Below are 22,639 nucleotides of genomic sequence, written 5' to 3' on the forward strand. Positions count from 1 at the left end.
TACCTTAGAATTAGGGTTCTATCTGACATTATTGTTATATACTTGATTATTTGTTGTTGGGTGCTGGCCAAAAAAATATTTTACAGTCATAGTTCAACTACAAAATATTTTACATTGTGAAGGGGAGATGGATAATTCTGGGCAGGATTTGAGCTCTCAGAATGAAAACAATCCATCTGGGTTTGGACCATCTAAAACCACATTCCTTATGTCCCGAGATTTAGATGTATTGTATCCTCAATATCTCTAAACCTCTCTGAACACAGAACTTTATCATTCTAAGCACGTTTTCAATATCATTCTAAGCACGTTTTCAATATAAAAGTTGCATTATTTTTAATTGAGTGACACACAAAATAATAAACATACATAGGAATGAGGAAACCAAAGGTCATTGTATTTAGCTATTTATTGGTAATAATGGAACCAGAAACCAGAGCTTGGAGATGAAATGGGTTACATGTAACTATGCAGGTTTACATTTCCTGGACACAAGCAAGTGTACATTAAGTTGTCCAGTTTGCAATGAAAGTCCTGAAAGTAATAGGGTAAACAAATACATCAGTTTGTGTGAGAAGATATCTTCAACTGGGTTGAACAGAGGAGCGTCCGTGTGAATATTATACCTGTCTTATTTCAGTGATTGAAATTACTGTGATGACTTACGGAGACAATTGCATCATGGCTGACAGAGGCTATAAATGAACAGTAAAAGTATTTGTATCTGATTAACCAAGCAACTCTCACTCAATCATTTCCATACACACGCGCACACACACACCCACGCAACTGAGAAGACAGGCCCTATAGCCAAGCCAGAAAAATATATTCCATTCTCCACTTTACTAAAGAGCACATCATTTAAGTATCAATAAAACTTTTCTGAACGTGAAGGAACAAAAAAATAAAACAAAAATGAGAATCCCCCGCAGCCTTGGAGGTAAGGAGAATCCCCCCCCCCCCCGCAGCCTGGGAGGGAAGGAGGGGGGGATTGAGGGGTTGGAATCTTGTGCGTGTTTCTTGACGCGGTTGAGGAGGGCGTGTGTGTTAAGGAGCTCCTAAGGGAGATGGTCCTAGCCGACTAGATATGAGGAGGTTCTAGTAGGCTGTTGTCTAGAGGCTCTAGTGCTGGGTCCACTTGATGCTCTTTATGTCAATACCCTCCTGAACCATCTCCCACAGAGGGCTGAGGAAGGGAGAGGCACATTTGCAATGAATAAATTCATCTGTACTGGTCAGGCTGGGCTGAGTTTCACAGTAGCTCCTTCTAAATCTATACTGTAATAAATGTATGTGTAGATTAATGCATGTGTAAAAATCATGAAGATTTACATATAGAATAGGTATGAAAGGATAGCTGATACAGAGCCTGGAGGGATGGGACCGTCATTCGGTCTTTGTGTCTCACCTCATATCCCTGAGCCTTCTGACTTGCTGGATGCATTTGTCTGCTGTATAGTCCACTTCCTCCTCTGTGCTAAAGCGACCAAGCCCAAACCTGCACACACAAGCACGAACCGTCACAGGAGCACGCAGTTCTTCCTGCTCCTATGGAATGTCTCGCTGACGTTGCTGTGTTTGTTTGTGTTGCGTGGTAGCCAGAGTGCGAATTATACAATGACAATCGGGGGGGTCAACTTATTCTCCAGGGCGTAAAGTAATATTTATGATTACAGGGGAGAACAATATATAAAATTTATCGACCCCCCCCCGACCTGTTGTTTTCACCTCTTTTGGGGGGGGGGTCCAAGTCTTATTTAGGGGGGTCAAAAGCCCCCAAGCCCACCCGTAATTCGAACCCTGGTGGTAGCTTACCGGATGGAGGAGTGGGCTAGGTCCTCCTCTGTGCCAATGGCCCTCAGAACATAGGAAGGTTCTAGAGATGCAGAGGTGCAGGCACTGCAGAGGAACCACAGAGACACACATCATCATGGGCTAGTACACAGACTGTGTGTTTGTGTGTGTGTGTGTGTGTGTATGCCGTTTTACCTCCCAGATGACAGAGCGATGTCTTTCAGGGCCATCAGAAGACTCTCTCCCTCCACATAGGCAAACGACAGGTTAACACAGCCTGAGAGACAACCAACACACAGGGTCACTCACAGCTCATGACTCCAGTTCTTGCTGCTCCATATTATATCGCTTTTTATTGTTTCGTTTTACCTGGTGTGTGTATACAGTGTATACTGTATGTGTGTGTGCCCATCTAGCGTATGTGCGTTACCTGGGTATCTGAGCTCAGGGTCTCCGTTCATCACCACATCCGGGATCTCTGACATAATTTTCTGGATTAGTCGGTTGGCCAGCATGGACACTCGTCGGTGGTCGTACTAGAAGGGATAAAACACAGTCATGTAGGCTGTGGAACCCTGAGTTGCTCTGCCTGGGAACTCAAGATATAGTTTATTTCCCCCCGTGTCAACAGGAGATTTGAAAACAAACATTTGGAGCTTCAACTCAACATCCTGTCCTACTTGAGTCCCAAGCAGATGGATAGTCTTCCACACAAACAGCCATTGGACTGCCTACATGGTCACGAGTACACACGAGTACACTGACAGTCTCAATAAAGTCACTTATACACTGTCACTTTCAGCTACTGGTTGCTCTATCAGTAACTTGCACTACTGTACCTCGCCAACAGGCTCCTGTATGGTCATTGACTTAGTCACTGATCTGCAAATTTGCACTATTGTACTGTACTACACTTAGGTTAGAATAGGTTACAGGGTTGAAACCGTTTTTTTTTTGTGCATTTAGGGTTAGTATAGTGTACCATCTATTGTTATCTGTAATTTAGGAAGTTTTAGTATTAGGGTTAGTATAGTCGATATTTATTGCTCTCTGTATATTTAGGAAGTTTCACTTATTTAAGCTCAGCATTGATGTAAATTGTGTTCCGTGTACTTATATGTTATGTTATGCCAGGTGCTTGCGTTGTCTTGTCTTAAGAATTTCAGTGCCCAGTCTAACCTTGTGTTGTTCTGTGTACCTGACAAATAAAAGACTTGAACTTGAACTAAAGGCCGGAGACAGAAGTGGTGAGTTGTGGTGGTTTATGGGAAGGTTGTGGTCCCTTACCTCCATCTCATGCTGGGAGATCTCACAGGCAGCACCCAGGCCAACAGCCAGAGGGGTGGGCACGGTCCCAGAGCGCAGCCCCCTCTCCTGACCCCCTCCACTCTGCAGCGGCTCCATCCTCACACGCGGACGCCTCCGCACGTACAGAGCTCCCACACCTGGTGTGGCACAACATTCGCACACAGTGTGGAGAGTAGGGACTGTCATTAACGAACAGCACAGGAGTTTAAATTGTCCTTATGAATAGGTGTTGGTGGACTAGTTGGGGTTGAAGCAGGGTGAGATGTGCTACGAGTGGAGATGGGTGGTTAGCTTTGGGTTTGGGCTGGGCCCGGTTTGCACCTTTGGGTCCATAGATCTTGTGTCCACTGATGGACATAAGGTCCACCTTCCAGTCAGAGACGTTGATGGGGATCTTGCCAACGGCCTGCGCGGCGTCCGTGTGGAAGAACACATTCTTGGAGCGACAGATACGACCTGGAGAGGATGTGGCCACGTGAGAAACGATCCAAGAATTTGATCGAATGTGCTTTCAAAAGAATTTAAACGAAAGGTGAATGTGACCCAGGCCAGGCCCAGTAGTGTAAAGAAGGTTGCGCGACCCTAGGGTGAGAACTCACCTATCTCTGTCACTGGCTGCATAACCCCAATCTCATTGTTGATAGTCATGACTGAAACCAGGCTGGTGTCTGGACGGATGCTCTCCTCCAGCAGCTACAGCACACAACAGCATGCACATTGACTCATTTAGCAGACGCTCTTATCCAGAGCGACTTAAAGTAAGTACAGGGACATTCCCACGAGGCCAGTAGGGTGAAGTGCCTTGCCCAAGGACACAACGTCATTTTAGCACGGCCGGGAATCGAACCAGCAACGTTCTGATTACTAGCCCGATTCCCTAACCGCTGACACACCCACCTGACGCTCATGCATAAGCAACACAAACTTGGACACAGACACTAACACACAGTACAGTTACACTACACACTCATGGTGTAAAACCGGGGCAGTAAAGGCCAGGACTAGGGTCAAAAGTCAGTCAAACCTCACCTCGAGGTCAACCAGTCCATTGGTCTTGACTGGGAGATAGGTGATGCTGAATCCCTCCGACTCCAGGACACGGCAAGAGTCTAGAACACACTTATGTTCCGTCTGAGTAGTGATCACATGCTTCTTCTTGGCTTTGTAGAAACGAGCCACGCCCTGGGAGCAAAGCATGGTGGGAGAGAAAATAAATAACCATCCAGAAGCCTTTTCTTTTCCAGATCTTTCTAACTGGAACTGGTTTACAAACCCAGAGCAGAGAACAATAAGGTTTTCAGCTGGTCACCGTCGCCAAATCTGATCACATGGCAGGCAGTGTCTGCATTAGCTCGCCCTCCCCACCCTCGCTCTAAGGCCTCATCCTTCTTACCTCTTCTTAGGCTGGAGAGAGCAAAGTTGGAACGGGGAGACAGGAAGATAGAAAGGGGGAGGAGGAGAGAGGAGAGGAAGAGTAGGCAAGGAGGAGACCTACCTTGATTGACATGTTGTTTGACTCAGTGGCTCCACTGGTGAATATTATCTCTCTGGGATCTGCAGCAATCAGGTCTGCTACTTGCTACGAGGGAGATGACATCACACAACAGGTTAGCTCAAGCTATGCTAACAGGGCACAGCTGATAAACATGGGTTCATAGATGGGATCTCCACTCAAGACTCGGGTCACCTTTCTGGCTTTCTCCATCGCACTCTCACTTTCCCACCCGTAAGCGTGTGTTCGGGAGTGAGGGTTGCCATAGTAGTTGACCTGGTAGGGAAGCATGGCGTCCAGAACTCTGGGGTCCTATGAGAAGAAACGGAACCATGACTACTTAACAGACGCGCCCACCTTTCCATCGCATTAGTTGCATGGCTAGGGTAACAAAACAGACAGATGAATACATGCTTCAAGGTCATTACTTAGAAAGCTAGTTATGAGAAATACTCATACCATAGGTGTTGTGGCTTGGAAGTCCATGTAGAGTGGTCGGAGTTCATCCTTCTCCAACTCACGACTTTTAATGATCTCTGCCAAAGCAAGAATACTGGTCAAAACTTTCCAAAACGATACAAAATAATTGTAATAGTGAACTGACTGTCAGCAATAAATCATACAGTTCCTACATAATTAGGAAGGCAGCAACAGCTAAACATCGAGCTAACTGCGCCATCATGGGATTATTACAAGTTAGCTAGAGTAGCTACGCATAAACATATTTTACCCCTCTCAGCAGAAGTGGCAGCACTTTGAGCATAGCTCATTCGGTGACTTAGAAATCCTCGCAACGACCCAAGGAGCTTGGAGGTAACTGTGTTGGTCAGCATCTTCAATTAATTTATTTTGTTTAGGTATCTTCAATCTGCTGAAATGCAGAGTAACCCGCACGCTGGATTCACACAGCGTCTAAAGTTAACGTTAGCCCAAGACCCAGAACACTGGATGTATATGGCTAGATTTCCAATGTACCAACGTATCTATCTCTAAAAGTGCAGTCGCCTGGATCAGAGACAATAAATCCTTATAAGTGTGAGCTTCAACTAAACAGTGCAATGTCACAGCATGGTTTGTTATCGAATGGATCGTATCTGTCGTAACCACTTGGTAAACGCTTACACAAGATGGGAGAAGGACACGCAGGGTTTCGCTAAACGCGGCTCAGTCGGTCATTTCATTGGTCCATTCTCAGTGTTTTGGTGAATTTAGGGGCGTGGTCTGAGACAGTTTTCCCGGAAGTTTATAATATAAACCAATTGGATTTCGAGGTTACATGTACTGCGTGGTTCCACTCTCCTGGTGGCGTCAGACCAATTCGCATATAAAACATGAGCTCGCAGATTCGCAGTACGTTCGCAGGATAGTACATGGCAAGAAAGACTGGAAGTGTTTAAGGTTTATGTAACATTAAGTCATTCAAGGCCCCATCCACACTACTTATGTGTGTTGTGTTTTCTACAGTAGCCTATATGTGTACCATGTAACTGCTTCTTCATAATGACATGAAAGGCAGAATATTATTCATAATATTAATTCATATTACACCTCCCTGTTCACTGATTGTTCTTGATACAATTTTACAGTTACACTTCCGAGGCGTATTAACCATAGGCAAAGTTAATCGCTATTTTTGGATGAATAGATACCGTTTTAAACATTTTGCTGTATCACGACTGTTCAAGACTAAAATGGCTACAATTTTACCCTGAACATTTAACTCTCTAAAATGCGAATACGTGCACTAGTAAAGTATTTGTTATATATATAAAATAATACCGCATGCCTATGACAGAGATGACTACTATTCAATATATTATTAACGGTTCGTTTTAAAGTTATCAATATGCGATGGATTTAAGGTGGACCGGAATTCAGCTGCATTAAAGAAACGAACTGCAAATCGGAAACACCACTGCCCCAGCCGGGAATAAGCGAAACTGAAAAGTGAAACACAACACCCTCTTCTGACTTCGTTCTGGCTGCTTGGAGAATTTGCTAGAGCCCGCCTGAGTCCGCTTCTGAACGTGCGTCTTGTCCAGGCAGTGAACGTAAACCCGAGATGTTCCTAGGTGGTTATATAGAAAAAAAACCATTTACTAGCTAACAACGGACAAACCTTAACAGTAATATTTTCATAGACATTCTGACCTGACGTGATTGATTAGAGACAACTGATAGCTGTAAGTGCAACTTGGCTGTTAACACCGTCCACACAGACACAGGAACCGGTAAGTATACGTGCTAGGCTAGTTAGCCTAGACCTAGCTAGCTCGCAGTAATTCTGTAGCCGTCTGACTAACGAAACGGACAGCTGCAGCTAGCAAGCTACTTAGCCGGGCAGGTAACTTGCTAGCTCACTTCCAACACAATGCGTGTAACTGGCTAGATTATCTAGCTAGCTCTAGCTATACAACATTCTTGTAAACTGAATGATTAGATTGTGGTACATTTTGGCAAAGGAACATGATTTTGCTTATCAACATGATTTCTAGCGAGCTATCTACATTTTCTTGGTCCAGTCATGCTCAACCCGGCATTTTGGTCAGACGACATTTATCTGAATCATGGTGCGTCTTTTTAACCTCAGCAACTACAAAGACTCAACAAAAGCCTTAATCAAGCCAAGGATGCCTCAGAAGCGCCGTTCACAGTCGTGGACTGACCTGAAACAGGCAGGAAACGAATGTTTTAAGACTGGCCAGTATGGGGAAGCTGCCGCCCTCTATAGCCAAGCCATAAAGGAGGTGGAGAAATCCGGTAAGAGAGCCACACCTGTCGGGCAGGTGTCTGCGTGTAGAAAAGACTACTTATATTCCATATTTGACATCATTTTGACATGAATGAGATAACAGTAGTTAAGGTATGAGTGTGATGTGAGTATGGTGTCTAATTCAACTCCAACCATATCTTCTAGGGAAGAAGAATTCCGATGACCTGAGTATTCTGTATTCCAATCGTGCTGCTAGTTACCTGAAGGATGGTAACTGTGCCGACTGTGTGAAGGATTGTACAGTGTGAGTACTTCCTGCCTCCGTAGGCCTCCCTTCCTCCTAAGTCCTTCCTGTGTCTCCCTGCCTCCCTAAACTGTCTGCTTATCCTTACTCGGTGTAGGAGCCCAAATGTTAAGAGGCCCTAAACGTGTGCATGTTGCAGGTCCCTGGAACTGGTTCCGTTTGGCATTAAGCCACTGCTGAGGAGAGCAGCTGCTTACGAGGCTCTGGAGAGGTACAGGCTGGCCTACGTCGACTACAAGACTGCCCTGCTGGTTGACAACAACATCCCTGCGGCTGTTGATGGAACTAACAGGTATGTTACATCATACTGATAAAGTATGAACCCTATCAGTATGATGACATACAGACTAAGCAGACCGTAGACTGGGTCCACGTCCTACTGGTAGCAGAGGTGGTTTGGTACCACACTAACCCTGCCACCATGGAGGCTGAAGACGGAGATGAAGATTGTGATGATTAGGCGGATGGTGATGGTCATGAGGACGACGATGGTAGTAGTATTGACGATTGTGTGTCTGTCCAGGATGACCAAGGTTCTGACGGAGGTGGATGGCCCGTCATGGAGAGAGAAGCTGCCTCCCCTCCCCACTGTCCCTCTGGCAGTTAGAGAACGAGCTCAGGCCCAGGCCTCCAGCCCTGTAGCTGCAGCGTCGCAGCAGAATGGCACCAGAGCCACCAGCAAACCAGGTGGGCTCTCCTCTCCTCCTCCCCCTCCCCTCCCGCTTCACAATGCCTGTCCTGTCAGCCCCCTGTGATTAATGCGTCTCTTGTCCCCTCAGCCCTGAACCAGGAGGCTGTGAAGAAGGCCCTGGCTCTGAAGGAGGAGGGCAATGCCTTTGTGAAAAAGGGAGAGCACAAGAAAGCCATCGAGAAATACACCCAGAGCCTGAAACACAATCCTACCGAGATTACCACCTACACCAACAGGTAGGAGACGAGGGACAGTAGAGTACATGGAGAGACCCGCCAAGTTCCCCACTGCGTCGTTGTCTGAGTGACGCCTCCCCTCATGGCTCCTCCCTGTTGTGTGTGTGTGTGTTCCTCCCTCAGGGCACTGTGCTACATCTCAGTAAAGCAGTATAAAGAGGCGGTGAGGGACTGTGACGAGGCCATTGGTCTGGACAGCAGCAACATCAAGGCTCTGTACAGGAGGGCGCAAGCTTTCAAGGAGCTCAAGGTAAGAGCCGTGACACTCTTACCCCCTTTCCACCAAAGTGAACTGGGAGATAGTGTAATGGGGGTGTAACAGACGTGGTCTTGCTCTGTCAGAAGGCTTTATGGACCATTTGTTTGTCCCTGCCTGGGCCTCGAACACGCCACCTCTGACTGCCAAGCGCAACCACTACCAGCTACGCCAAGGAAAAGCTAGCTATTCGTTGACGCAGGTGGCCTCTTACACACCTGAGGAGTGAGTTTCACCGATTCACACCGGTTACACTAGTTCGGAGCTGGTGCTAAAGCCGGTTCGGAGCTGGTGCTAGAGCCGGTTTGGAGCTGGTTCAATTTGCAAGCCTTCTAAGAGCCGGTTTGCTTTTCCACGGGCTAGAGAGCCACCACAGAGCCACGTCATTACGTCACTGTATACATCTCATCTTTCCCAGCAACGCTAGCGCGGCAGTGCAAAAACACAAAGTAGGGCCCGTCTAAAGGCTGTTTATCAATCCGAGATGCGTTCTTGGCTATTGCGCAACACCCTGGACTCGCAGCAGTATGACAACACTGGTATTATCAGCACAACATTTTATAAAGTTTTGCTATATAGTGTTTGTGTATTACATTTTTGTTAAATATAGGCTCAATAGCACATGACATTTGTGTTTGTCATTTCACTCATTTGGATAGGATTATGATAAAATGCAGCAACTAGTGTCTGCACTGGAATGCTAGCTAGATTATCGAAAAGTCGGCGCAAATTTACAAATTACATTTACATTTAGTAATTTAGCAGATGCTCTTATCCAGAGTGACTTACAGTAAGTACAGCGACATTACCCCCAAGGCAAGTAGGGTGAAGTGCCTTGCCCAAGGACACACTGTCATTCTGGCACAGCCGGGAATTGAACCGGCAAACTTCAGATTACTAGCCCTACTTTAGATTCCCTAACCGCTCAGCCACCTGACTAAATTACCCGTTTCATCAATAAAATAAGCACATTTTCAGCAACTACACTGCCCACTTCGTGTCACATTTTAATTCAGATGCTGATTTACACGTAGCCTGGTCCTAACCAGACTATCGGACATTTCATTTGCACAGAGAGTCTGGGCTCGCTCCATTGACAAGCGTTGACTTCCTTGTAGGCGGGTACTATGTTGAAGTTTGAAACTTTTGGTTCTGCATAGAGCCACTCTGATCTGCCATAACCAATCGCTAGCGTTCGCCTTAGCCAATTCCTTCACCACTACTGTAACAGAGCTAGCTGCCGTAGCTGGAAAATCAAACTGTTCCCGAACCCCGTGGGGAGGAGAGCCACAACATCATGGCCACCAACAAAACTCAGCAAAACTTGTTCTTGCTCCGGCTTTAGCTTATAGATATTCGGCAGCGTTGCCACAACGGACCGAATGTGGCTTCACTCGCATCTTTCTCTGCGCCATTACGGAACTACAACACAAACTTGCTGACAACATCAATATAATCGTTCTCAGCCACTCCCTCTGTTCGCTGATTGGACAGGTAGAAAGTTAACCTGAGACATCTGACTTGTGCACCTCATTCCCAGACGCAGTACAGAAGCAAAATCTAAATTGAGCGGAAGTACGTAGAAGGGCAGAGCCAGGCTAGATTTACACGTACCGTTTAGCTGAAATATGAATTGTAAAAATGTACAGCAATGGCTGTCAAAGGATTGTTTGTCTTGTTGGTCACGGTAACCTCACCCCTGATGCAAGCGGTTCTTACTTGGTTCCCAGACTAGCCCAGCTCCGAAGTGGTGCTACTTGCGAACCACTTTCCCTGGTTCGGAGCCGGGTATCAGGCTGTCGAAAGAGAAAGAACTGGTTCAAGATTAAGTACCGGCTCCTAACCAGCACCCAAAACGTGTTGGTGGAAAAGGGGTATCTGAACATGCGTTCAGTTTGATTAGCAAGTTTGTTGTGCTTTCTCTACCATAGCATAGACGTAGAAGAAGAAAGGGGGGGTTAGTAATTGATGAGTGTATGGTCGGTTGAGAAGCCACTGGGTCCACGTAGATCAGGGGTGTCAAACATACGGCCCGCGGGCCGGAACCGGCCCCCAAGGAGGTTCGATCAGGCCCGCAGGATAATTTGAAAGTGGAAAAAATGCATAAAAGACATGGAATTAATATTTTTAATTCGCTGCAATTCATGGATTATCCGCTAAGGGGCGCACTCTTTCCATCAGAGTAGAAGACAAGCCGCATCACTGAGACAGACTGAAAACAGCAGACGGTATCAATTAATACCTTGGTCTCTACTAGGGATGGGCGAACGATGCCTTGTGAAGCTTTGATGGTTTCTTCCGGATTGTGCCGGCCCAAAGAGCCGAACTATCGGCGCTTTGAAAATGAACAGCGTCATCTAGCAGCCGTTTAAACTGGCTGAATGAGGCGTAGTGGTTGTCTCCGACGGTAGACTACATTACGTTATTCAATATTTAATTAAGGCTACATGTGTTCATTTTGATCTGATATTAGTGCTCACACATTAAAATGTTGTGATACATCCGTAGGCCTTTAGAATTATGTCATTTTCTCACAGTAAAAGTTAAAGAATATCGTACGAGATTCACTGGACTGGGGCGCGAACTTGGGATCCCAGATTCGCATTAACAATATGTAATCGTACATCGCTTTAACCAACTACACCACCTAAGAGATCATTACTTGTTAATGCGGTTGGACGCACTTTATACGATATGGTGTTTATATCAATTAAACTAGATAACACAGAAGAAAGACATGATATTTTGGTTATTTATAGCAGAGTATGGTATAATTTTAATGGTCCGGCCCACTTGACATCTCCCTAGGCCGTATGTGGCCCACGATGCGAAATGAGTTTGACACCCCTGACGTAGATTATCTGTTGGAAAACTGCAGAATAATGATACTCCAAGGACTGCATACGTATAAAAGTTTATGCAGACACAAAACAACCCATTTCTGATATAGGTGTGTTTTGACACGGCTCCATATCTTAAATGCTGAAATGATATTAGGGTTCCGAGTGAGTTTAAAATATATACTTTGTTTTTGTTCTGATGTGTGATCATCTGTGGCCCCTTCAGGAACACCAGTCGTGTGTGGAAGACCTGAGCAGCCTTCTGAGAGTGGAACCACAGAACACAGCCGCTCTCAACCTGCTCCAGGAAGTTCAAAAGAGGAAGTGATCATGTGACCGGCACCTGGGGGTTTGGGGCCTGTCTCAATATTGTGCAAAGGCTTCTTTCTCCTTCCTTCTTGTTTTTCCTGTCCTCTTAAGAAGCCGGTGTAGAGTGTTGGGGTGGGTCCCAGGGTGTGTAAGCCTGAAGTGCCCCTGTGTGTGTATGGAGGGGAGGGGGGGGGGGTCCCCTGTGGACTGTCCTCCTTCTGTGCAGCCTGCTCCACATAGACTGAGGCAGCAGGCCAACGCCAACCTCCTGCTTATTTAAACACGTACCGTATATTCATGTAATTGGTTCTTCTTACACACACCAGGACTGGGGTTGGCTAACATGAGTCAGGGGGGGGGGGGGTGGATCCGAGAAATACTTCCTTTTCGTGTTATTTTATTATGCGTGAACCTTTTTTTCTCTGGGGCGGGAAGGGGGGTCTGATGGGTGAAGTGTAAGAGCGGCCCCAGGCCCACCTTGTGACCCTCAACTGCATGAGACCCCTGTCAGTGTGGACAGGACTGGGAATCTTTAACGAATCTCAGCTTGAACCAGAGGATGTAGAATTGATGCGTCGTTTTCTAGAACATGTGACATGTCTAAAATCAATAAAATGTCTTCTTCATTGTTAGTGTTATTGATATCCATATTTGTTATGATTTGAAACTGTATCTGCCAGACAAACTAATATCAGTGGATCAAAAAAACAGAACAGGAAAATTTGGAACTGATAAAACTTTTATTTCACTTTAAATGGTCTTTTACACTTTCCTGATTATAACATGTAAGGTGAAACTAGAACTGTTTTTAAAAGACATACACAAATCTAATATTACGTCAATAACCTGGGTAGGTTGTATTTTTTTGTCATTTTATTTTTTTATTTTAAGCTAGTCTAAATTTTCACAACCACGTGCGCGCTAAGCAAGAAAACCGTCACAGAAGCAAGCTTTAGGCAGAATACTGGTCAGTAAAAACAAAGCAATTGGAGATACCAGATATACAGACAGGCTCGGTTCCACATTCACTACTGCATTTGTTTTTGTTTTTTATCAAGCGTAGAATAACCGGCATTTGTTCAGCTAAAAGAGAGGGAGGGGATGTATTTCGTTTTCAGTGCATGAAACATTGTCCTCATTAGAGCGGGACTGAGACACATGGGTTCTACACCTAGCAGGAATGTGATGGCGCTAGCAGGGTATTGTGACACTGAGTGGCTCCAGCTAGCTAGCTAACCGTGTGGCCAGCTCTGTCCTGCCCCAGACCTCACTAGCAGATGTTGTCCTCTGACTGGTCTGACAGCCTGCCTCCTCCACTACCTCACGCTGGACCCCCTTTCCTGTCACCTCCAGCTCCCCAGGAGGGGCCTGCTGTGCTGGCCTCAGAAGGGGCTACTGCATGCACCCAGGAGGAGACACACTCAGGACAGTCAGCGTCACGCCTTCAAGATAAGCTTGAAAAAGCAACATCTACAAACACAAAAGAAGTTTAACGTAACGTCTTTAAGGTGTTTTACTTTGCAAGCAGGTTAACAACATTAACTATTTAAAGATTGTTTTTGTTTTTAAAGACAGATTTACAATTACCTCTAAAAATGTTTACAATTTTACAGTTTTGGAAACCAAAAAAAAGTGTGAGTCATTGTTACATAAAGCAATAAAAAGGGATAGCAGGTTAACATTAAAGACCAAGCTAGGCTCATCATGCTGATGAAGGAGGTGTGGACCGAGGAGCACACACCTGCTTGGTCTGTAAAGGTCTAGAATCTTCTTACTGCTATTAAAACTTCCTGTGGAATGTGTTTTTTTTTTGTTTTTCTTTTAAAAGTTTATTTCAGTCTTTCGTTTTTTAAATTCAGACCCTAGACAGTTAAGAAAGGGGTTAACCTTGAGGGTCACTTTTCTTCATTTTACCTCGATGCAGAAAGCAGCACAACGCAGGAAGGAGCAGCAGAGCAGTGTGTTTGCATTTGTCAGTGTCACAATACAGCCTTGTATTACCATTCTGTATGATCTCACAGCAGGACCGCACTGCCACTACAACCAAACAGTCCTCCATTTTCTTTTAACGACCAGATTGTTTTATTTTTCCGTGATAATGTGGAGAAAAACTAAGCATCACAGTGTTGGTTGAAAATAAAGGTACAGTTTAATAACCTTTTATGAATAAAACCAGCCAGGGCCAGTACACTAAGAAAGCAAAAAAGAGGGCTTATATTAATGCAAACTCGCTAGGTGAGAGAACAAATATCTTTTGAAATGGAGGGAAAGGTGTAGAGTGAAGGGTGGAGGGGGATAAAGGAGGGAGGAGGAGGGATTGGTCTCAACTAGTCAACCCGGGGGAGGAGGGCAAGTTGTCTGGTTTAAACGCTCCCTATGGTGACTGGTCCTGTGAGCCGCCCAGTCTGTCAGTCTGCTGGGACAGGTACAATTTCTGCTGCAGGTCATACAGAAGGGCAGGGGGGCTGAGCGGAGCAGGGTTATGGGCTGTATATGTGTACGAGAGGAGGAAGAGAGAGAGAGAAACCAGAGAAGAAGAAGAAGAAAGGGGTGGGAGTGTGTGGGGGGGGAGAGGAGGGAGGGGAGGGGGGGAGGATGGGGGGTGGATTAACAGTGAAGTGCAACGCCTTTAGTTCTCTCCTTCGCCTGCATCTGCCTCGTCACCCTGGTTTTCTGATGTCCACAGCTGTGCAGGGGGGGGGGGGGGGGGGGGGGGGGAGAGAGGAGATACATTAGAGGCTTCACACACCTGAGGCATACAATCCTGCTGGTCATCATCAGGAAAACACAGGGGAGCTCATGTAGTGCGACCGTGTGGTAGAGGGTACAACCATGGGCTGGACTGTAGTATGGCTGCAGTAGTGCAGTAGAGACTGTGGCCGAGGGTAGTTTGTGTGTGTGTGTGTGTGTGAGGTCAGACTCACAGTCAGGTTGTCCCTTAGTAGCTGCATGATCAGGGTGCTGTCTTTGTAGGAGTCCTCGTTCAAGGTGTCAAGCTCTGCAATCGCCTCGTCGAAAGCCTGGATGAGGGGGAGGAGAGAGGGAGCGCTCGTGTTTATGTGTGAAAGAAGAATTATGAGTAATTAAGAGAGTAGAGAGTGTGTGTGTGTGTGTTCACGTACAGCCTTGGCGAGAGTGCAGGCCTGGTCGGGGGAGTTGAGGATCTCGTAGTAGAAGACAGAAAAGTTGAGAGCCAGGCCCAACCTGATTGGGTGTGTGGGCTGCATGTCCTTCTTACTGATGTCAAACGCCTCCTGATAGGCCTGCTGGGAGTTCTCCACTGTGGCTGCAAACCAATCACAACACAGGGAGCTATGAACACCAGCCACCAATTGGCTCCATGCAAGGGAATAAAAAGTTAAAGGACCAACGAGAAGCAATTGACAAGGCCCAGCCCAGCTTAAGGGGGAAGCTGGTAGTGTGCTAGTCAATGAGAGCCCTGAATGCCTTCACAGCCCAGCTGCAGTGGGAACATTGAGGGAGCATCATGTGAGCATCAGATGCTGCTGTGATGATGGTGATACTGATACTATGGGGTACTACAGTGCCCCATAGCTCTATCCTTACAGCACAGAGCAGAACCTTCCAGCGGATGTCCTCATCAACTCCCTGACTGTTTTTGGGTGTTGTGACATGGCCACGGCTGGTAGTCAAGTGCCCCTTGGAAACGGAGTTGAGTTGGGCTGTTTCCTCATTTTCTCCTTTAGACTCACTGATTTAACTCAAAGAAGGCGCACAAGCACGATGTAGTCTTCATTTTGGCATACTGATTTGCTAAGCGTATCTGCCAAAGTGGCACGTAGCCCTTCGACCAAAGGATTTCTATGCATCTTTACCAAAATGTATATGTATTCATAACAAGTAAAGTGACCAGATGAACAACTACAGACACATTTTAGGAGACATCTTGAGCATTTTAATGCTCGTGGAAAATGATTTGTCTTACAGCTAGTGAACTGAAAAGTCAATTTCTATCCTTGGCTGCATATCGCACCCCTTACCCCCCCGCCCCCGACGAGCAGACCCAGATATGACCTGCAGCACAAGGGGGAGGCTATAAGGAAAACTAGGAGCGGGGGGAGGGAGAAAGACAGGATGTGAGAGGAGAAGAAGAAGAAAAAAGGGGAGGGTGTAGAACAGAGGAAGAGAAGGGGGAGGGAGGAAGAGAGGACGAAGAGAAAGAGAAGGGAAAAGAGCCTGAGCTTACCTTGCTTGGACTCTCCGGAGGCGACTTCAGACAGGTATCTGTAGTAGTCTCCCTTCATCTTGAGGTAGAAAACCCGGCTCTCTGGATGGGACGCGTTGGCGATGAGGAAGTTGTCAAGCAGGCGCTGGGATAGAGGGAGACTGTCAGCGCTGCTGAGCTGACGCCCTGGCCCAGAGGGAGACCAGGGGCTGCAGGGGGAACAACTCTGTGCCAAAACATCCAGGCTTCATCTGCTACTGTCCCTCCCAGTGTTTCCCACACATAGACTAATGTGTGGCGGTGCGCCACAGAATCAACACCGGCCGCCACACATTGCGTTTCGTAAAACTTTTTTTTATCGCTATTTAGGTTAAAACACGCAGCGTATTCGTTCAGCTGCATTTCCTTTCCCCTGCTCTCCCTCCGTCTCTCTGTCACTCATGCGTCTTTCTCACATATGCACACAGTCACAACGTCAGCACACGTTAGCAACAATGCATACATATGCCGTTCTAGTAAGACCGACAGCTATATCAGCGAGCCTTCAGCATTAGTGCCGTAGCTAAAAGTCGAGGAAAGTTGAGGCTACTTTTCGCTAGGTACCTTACTCACATTTACATTTAGCCATTTAGCAGACGCTCTTATCCAGAGCGACTTACAGTACTCGAAGTTTCCCCTCCGTTCTTTTGGTGAGAAGTCTCAAGAGCTAGCTACTTACCCGGCGTCATGGAGCCGACCAGTTAAATAGTTGTTTAGCACTAGCGTTGCTACATGCCTAATGCAGAAATGATATGTTAGTTGTTGTTAATTTGTTTGGTCTGACAACCCCCACCCCTCCCCGCCACAATTAGATTTCTAATCTGTGGGAAACACTGCCCTCCTTTACATGTCCCTGCCCGGACCTGAAACCATGCGTATCACCCTATTTGCCCCTGCAACTCACCCAACCCCATACCAGCCCCTTCTACCCACCCCTTCCTTTTCACCTGATCTCCCCACCGCCCTACTCACCAGCCCTCCGCCCCTCGCCCTACTCACCAGCCCTCCGCCCCAGGTCCTACTCACCAGCCCTCCGCCCCTCGCCCTACTCACCAGCCCTCCGCCTACTCACCAGCCCTCCGCCCCACTCACCAGCCCTCCGCCCCTCGCCCTACTCACCAGCCCTCCGCGCCGGGCCCTACTCACCAGCCCTCCGCCCTACTTACCAGCACGTCGTTGCAGATGTCCTGCAGCTCCTTCTCGATCTTCTGACGGTACTCGCGGGCCATCTGCAGCTTCTTGTCATTGCCGTCGGACTTCTGCTCGATGCTGGAGATGACTCGCCAGGAGGAGCGCCGAGCCCCCACCACGTTCTTGTAGGCCACCGACAGCAGGTTGCGCTCCTCGTTGGACAGCTCCATGCCCTGCTCCGTCACGGCCTTCATGTCCGCAGCCATGTCATCGTAGCGCTCCGCCTGCTCGGCCAGCTTAGCCTTCTGGACCAGGTCGTTCTTATCCATCTCGAGGCTGGGGATGGGGAGTATAGATCACATTACAACTGAGAAGATTCTGATTCCTTCTGCCCTCTCTCCTGCACTACTTCTTCCTTCACAGGAGGGAGATAGGTGGGGTAAGCAAAACCTATGGGTTGTCCTGCCAATCAAAGCACAATAAATATGGAGCACTTGAGGGTTCTCAAAACCCTGGTAGTAGTGGTAGCTTGCTTGTGATGCTTAACTTCAAGGCAGTGCTCCAGTAATCCATGGATGTCACATCACCGAACAGTAATCATATTCACAACACTTACATGAAAAATGTGCAGTTATGCATGTATTCAGTGAGGTCAAAGCATGTTTTCATAAAACTGGTCCGCAAAGAACGAATCTGAAGCAATGTATTAAACTGGAAAGTGAGTGACAACGCCCCAAGACAATTTAGTTGGAAGCTTGACTAAATAATAGGCCACTATTAATGTAGATTACGAAGCCATGCAGTCTTATGGCAATACGTGTGGTGGTATATTAAAGCTTGCTCAAACATGTTTGCAGTGTATGGCGCTTGAGGTTAGGGTATCTTGCTAGCGAAGCATCGTTAACTTCATCATACATACTGTTAGTCTGCGATAGAATTGAATTAAATATTGTGGTTGAACGGTTGTCTGTTCCCATTATATATTGAGCAAATCATGTTTAAGGCCGAGATAGTGTCAAAAATAAAGGACAGTAAAGCAGTAGTATTGGCAGATCTCGAGTCAATAGAGCGGGCGCTAACGTGTTAGCTAGCTGGCTAACTTGGCTATTTAGCCTGACAGCTAATATGACCTGATCGAATCCTTCAACGCCACATTTAATTCAGCTAGCTAGGTAGCCTGCTTACTTGGTTAACATTACCACTCTCAGCGTAGCTAGCCAGTGGTTGCTAGTTGACTAAAGATCAAATTACTGCAGCACTGCGCTTCTTTATCAACGGGCATCGTCGCTAACGCGCGCTAGCATGCTAGATTCCAGGCCATTGAAGATATAGGTACTTGGCTAACTACGCCCTCTCTGTCGCATTCCCTTGCGAAATTTTAAGATGGAGAGATACCGTTAGTTAGGATAGCAGGCTAGTTGGTTCCGTTAGCCGCATAAATAGTGCTGTTTCGTTTGAAACAACTTACACATAATCGAAACACATGCATAGGAATTCATTAAGATACACATTATCGATGACGAATCACAAAGACAAGTTCAAAATACCCGGTGAGAATAAGGAACCGAGTATTAGCATGTACAGCTAGATTGAGCAGTAGAGGCTAACATATCTGGATTTTCACGACGACCAAAGCAGGCAACTGTCTGAAGCAGAGATTGTTCACCTGTCAAAATGGCCAAACCGACGGGTACCCCACTGTCTACTGCTATTATAGCCTGTCTACTGCGTGCAGTAAACGGGTTTGCGTTAGTCAACCAATAAAATATACCTCATCTGATTAATAATTATCAAGACAACCGCTCGTGAGCTCTAGCTCGCTATTCAATCACACGTCTCGGCCTTAGTCCTTGTACCCAGCCCCAAACCACAATAGGCACCTTCCGTTATAGGCAAGGAATAGGGCCACCATTCAGTTGTTGTTAGCCCGAAAAGAACTGTATTGACAAGGGGGTAACACTATTGTCGACCTTATGCATATTAACTCACATTTTGAATGTATTTAGAAGCCTGCTTTTTTCTTTGAACGATGGGAGTATCAAGCTGTCCTCCGTTCGCTGCTCGGGATATTCAGGGCAGTACCACTTCCGCCTAGTCTGACACTTCCGCTTCCTCTAAACCCCACCCCTCCCCCCGCCAGTATCTATGACAACCGTACTCCGGGGTTTCTGAAGCATTTTACAGGGACTTTGACGTCAGGAGGACCATGGCAACCACTATAGAATGACGTAAGTGAGCGCCGCCATAGTTACTGTTTCCCAGAGGCTGCTGTGCTGACAGATCTCTGTAAGTTCACCATACAAAGCAGTGACACATTTGTGGCAAATACTCCCATACTTAACCTGTCCCTTAAGATGACATTCGCAGCTGTGTTTAGTAAACACCTTTGATTTATTGAGAGGGGGCAGTGAGTGTGAAAGAGATGAAAGACAGAGGAAGAGAGAGAGGTGTGTGTGTGTGTGTGTGTGTGTGTGTAAGGGGGTGGATAGGAGGGAAAGAGAGAAGGAGGGTCAGGGAGCTGCCGTCTCACCTCACACTTATTGACACAACTGGCCACCCAGGTGTGTTTAACTAAGGTGTGCACCAAGCCTACCAAACAGCTACCCCCACCACAGACACAAACACTCACTCACACAAACACACACACACACAGACACACACACACTCGCATACACACATTCACATACACACACGCACACTCACACACGCACACTCACACACCCAAACACACACACACACACACACAACATTCTAAGCTCATTGTGGCATGGGGCCCTTGCAGTCACATCCTGCACCTCTGGTTCTTCTAGTCAGTTATGAGAACCAGGCATGCTGTGATTAACACTTTACCCCACCTCATAGCTGTGAGAATATGTGGAATGTCAAGTTCACTCATACAATAGGTTTCGGTAGCTATAAGTTACGTGGCCTTGAATTTCATGAAAATAAGTTAGCAACGTGTAATTGTCTGTGTGATTAATGTCACTGGGGTTTTTTACATTGTAAACTCTTTCAGCTTGTTGTCTCTGATGTCAAAACACATCTACAGTTTTTCAACCTTAACTATTTAAATTGAGACCATCCATCTTCACAGTGCCAAGCTAAACTGAACTCAGGGTCTCAGTGCCCCGATTATTATTGCTACAAGAACATCATTATTGTGCGTTGTGCTAAGAAAATACCAGCAGATGGCGGTGTAGGCACAAAAGTGAGTCACAGGGCATGTTGGCTAGATGTAAAATGTAACATTTTAAAAACAAAGGGGGGTTTATCCTGGGCTTGACTGGGTTAGTGTTTGTCTAACATAATGCTGTGCTGTTGTATATTCTTCTGAAATCTATTGCATTTGAGTAGAACATCTTATCTCTAGCCTCTGGATGTGAGTTCAGTGTTACCGTGAAGTTCCAGCAGAGAGCGTCAGGGTTTGGGTTTTTCAAGGTCCTCCGTAAAACATGACCCAGAATATTTCTATTTCCATCCCCTTCACTGGGGACTGAAGCACCGGTAGATCTGGGCTAGCAAAGCTCCACTACTGGACTCTTCTAGCTGGCCTGCTGCTGTCTGGAGTTGACCCCCCTCTCCCCTCCCCTTCCCCCTCCCACCCCCTTAAACTATATGTAATGATAAGGTAACATTTGACATCAGTGTAACATGTGATGTCACCACAGCAGGCAGCAGGATTAGTTATTACCATCACCAAGGTAACGACGGAAAAATAACTCTGTCAACAGAAACTCTGACAGGGATGTTGTTGCCATTGGAGACCAGTCCAAAGCATGAGAATGAGAATGTTTAACATTTCAGAGAAGGATGGTTATCTCCAGGTGTCTACCCCCTCAGACGAGGGGGATTGATGTTTGAACAGACCGATGCTGTACTGCAGCATCCGTCAGTCAGTCACAAAGACCCAGCACTGAAAGTCAGTTAGCGCTCTCAGCTTAAGACTAGTTATTTGGTACTTGTACCATTCTCTGTATGTTTTGGTATGACACGAATTAGAATGGTAGAATAACTTTACCTTGTTCGTGAACCAAATAGTTTAAGTATTCTAGTCCTGCATAATCTAGCACACACACACACAAAGCACACGCACATCTAGGTCTCATTATTTTGGTCCCAAAGGAGGATATAGATGGAAGGAGAGCAGTTATAAATGTTGTCATTAACTTCTCAAACTGACAGTCATCTCTACAGCCAAGAGAGGGAGGAAAAAGGAAAGGGGGAATAGGAGAAGAAAGCAAAGGAGAGGAGTTGAAATGGAAGAAGAGGGGAAAGGAGAAATCCCCCCCCCCCCCGTACCAGTGACATCATTACCAGGTATTATTATACCAGGGATATTTAAAGAGATGGGGGCTGCTTGTGCATAATGCAGGAATCTATATTACCTCCTATTTATACATCTGTCAGGAGTGAATGATGATTTTAGGGTTATTGTAGGTTCCATGAATGTGACCTTGAAGTGTACAGGGAAGACACATGACCCATGATGTTCCCCTGTTTAAGCTGGGGGTTCAACTCCTCACAGCCAGGCTAAAACAAAGCCATCCATCTCTCTGTCTGCAGCCCATGTTATTGAAAGGCCTTCACTGTTATGATTCACGGTGGTCCACCTTTCTCTCTGAGCCTGATCAATAACCGAGGGGATTAGAACTGTGATCACAGTAAGCGGCTTGCACACACACCCGCATACAGACATCCAGCACATCCATACACACACGCATTGATTAGGTCTACACTTGTACAATTGATTAACATACTGTATGTGTACAACATTTGTAAAGACATTTTAGTCAAAGGTAAATTTTCTGTTTTTGTTCACTTATATTCTGTCACAATCATCATGAAATTGTGGTTAGGGTCAGAAATGGTGTGGTTTGGATTTGTTCATGGCTATGCTGTACGTGTTTGTTGAGTATTTGATGTGATTCCGGCCTGTCTCCTCTTGTTCACTTTTCAGCATGAGTCAACACACACACACACACATATATATACACACACTAACACACGTCATCGCACAATGGGACCAAGCTATTTTGAGACGTCAGATGATTGGACAGAAGGTGGATGTTCTCTGGAATGCGGAGGATTTGGATGATAACCTTAAACGGGTTTGCTGTACAGCCAGACTGATCATTTGCAGCATTTCCTAATTTGGCAGACGGAAAAGGCTGAGATATTAACACGATATGGAGTTTCTGTTTTCAACCTTTGATGTCTGTGCCTTTGGTTGTAAACTCTCTGCCTTGTTGATAACAAAGCTTGATTTGAAAGCTGCATCCCAGAGCCAAGTCCTACAAAGCGACCTCACTGAAGCTTCTGGAACATCCTCTGTCCTGCAGC

The 22,639-nt window shown here is 46.3% G+C and overlaps 3 protein-coding genes across 3 annotated transcripts; 1 reads left to right on the plus strand and 2 right to left on the minus strand.

The window, feature by feature from the left end:
* Positions 1–394: 394 nt before the first annotated feature.
* Positions 395–5,731, minus strand: nfs1 (NFS1 cysteine desulfurase). Its single transcript, XM_047026331.1, has 13 exons — positions 5,325–5,731; positions 5,054–5,130; positions 4,790–4,906; positions 4,598–4,681; positions 4,132–4,284; positions 3,702–3,795; positions 3,424–3,558; positions 3,082–3,239; positions 2,225–2,330; positions 1,990–2,071; positions 1,816–1,899; positions 1,409–1,498; positions 395–1,186 (listed from the first exon to the last, which is right to left on the minus strand). Exons 1-13 carry the CDS (start codon positions 5,425–5,427, stop codon positions 1,123–1,125), a joined length of 1,347 nt encoding a protein of 448 aa, XP_046882287.1. The 5' UTR covers positions 5,428–5,731; the 3' UTR covers positions 395–1,122.
* Positions 5,732–6,538: 807 nt separating this feature from the next.
* tomm34 (translocase of outer mitochondrial membrane 34) lies at positions 6,539–12,575 on the plus strand. The gene is made up of 8 exons (XM_047025038.1): positions 6,539–6,825; positions 7,185–7,354; positions 7,512–7,611; positions 7,751–7,903; positions 8,135–8,298; positions 8,391–8,538; positions 8,662–8,788; positions 11,861–12,575. Exons 2-8 carry the CDS (start codon positions 7,225–7,227, stop codon positions 11,960–11,962), a joined length of 924 nt encoding a protein of 307 aa, XP_046880994.1. The 5' UTR covers positions 6,539–6,825; positions 7,185–7,224; the 3' UTR covers positions 11,963–12,575.
* Positions 12,576–14,069: 1,494 nt separating this feature from the next.
* Positions 14,070–19,412, minus strand: ywhaba (tyrosine 3-monooxygenase/tryptophan 5-monooxygenase activation protein, beta polypeptide a). The gene is made up of 6 exons (XM_047025039.1): positions 19,289–19,412; positions 17,335–17,635; positions 16,151–16,274; positions 15,066–15,229; positions 14,868–14,963; positions 14,070–14,629 (listed from the first exon to the last, which is right to left on the minus strand). The coding sequence occupies exons 2-6, from the start codon at positions 17,626–17,628 to the stop codon at positions 14,573–14,575; spliced, it is 735 nt and encodes a 244-aa protein (XP_046880995.1). The 5' UTR covers positions 17,629–17,635; positions 19,289–19,412; the 3' UTR covers positions 14,070–14,572.
* Between the last annotated feature and the right edge of the window lie 3,227 nt (positions 19,413–22,639).

The sequence above is a fragment of the Hypomesus transpacificus genome, chromosome 9 (assembly GCF_021917145.1).
Source record: "Hypomesus transpacificus isolate Combined female chromosome 9, fHypTra1, whole genome shotgun sequence".
In the NCBI taxonomy this organism is placed as follows: Eukaryota; Metazoa; Chordata; class Actinopteri; order Osmeriformes; family Osmeridae; genus Hypomesus; species Hypomesus transpacificus.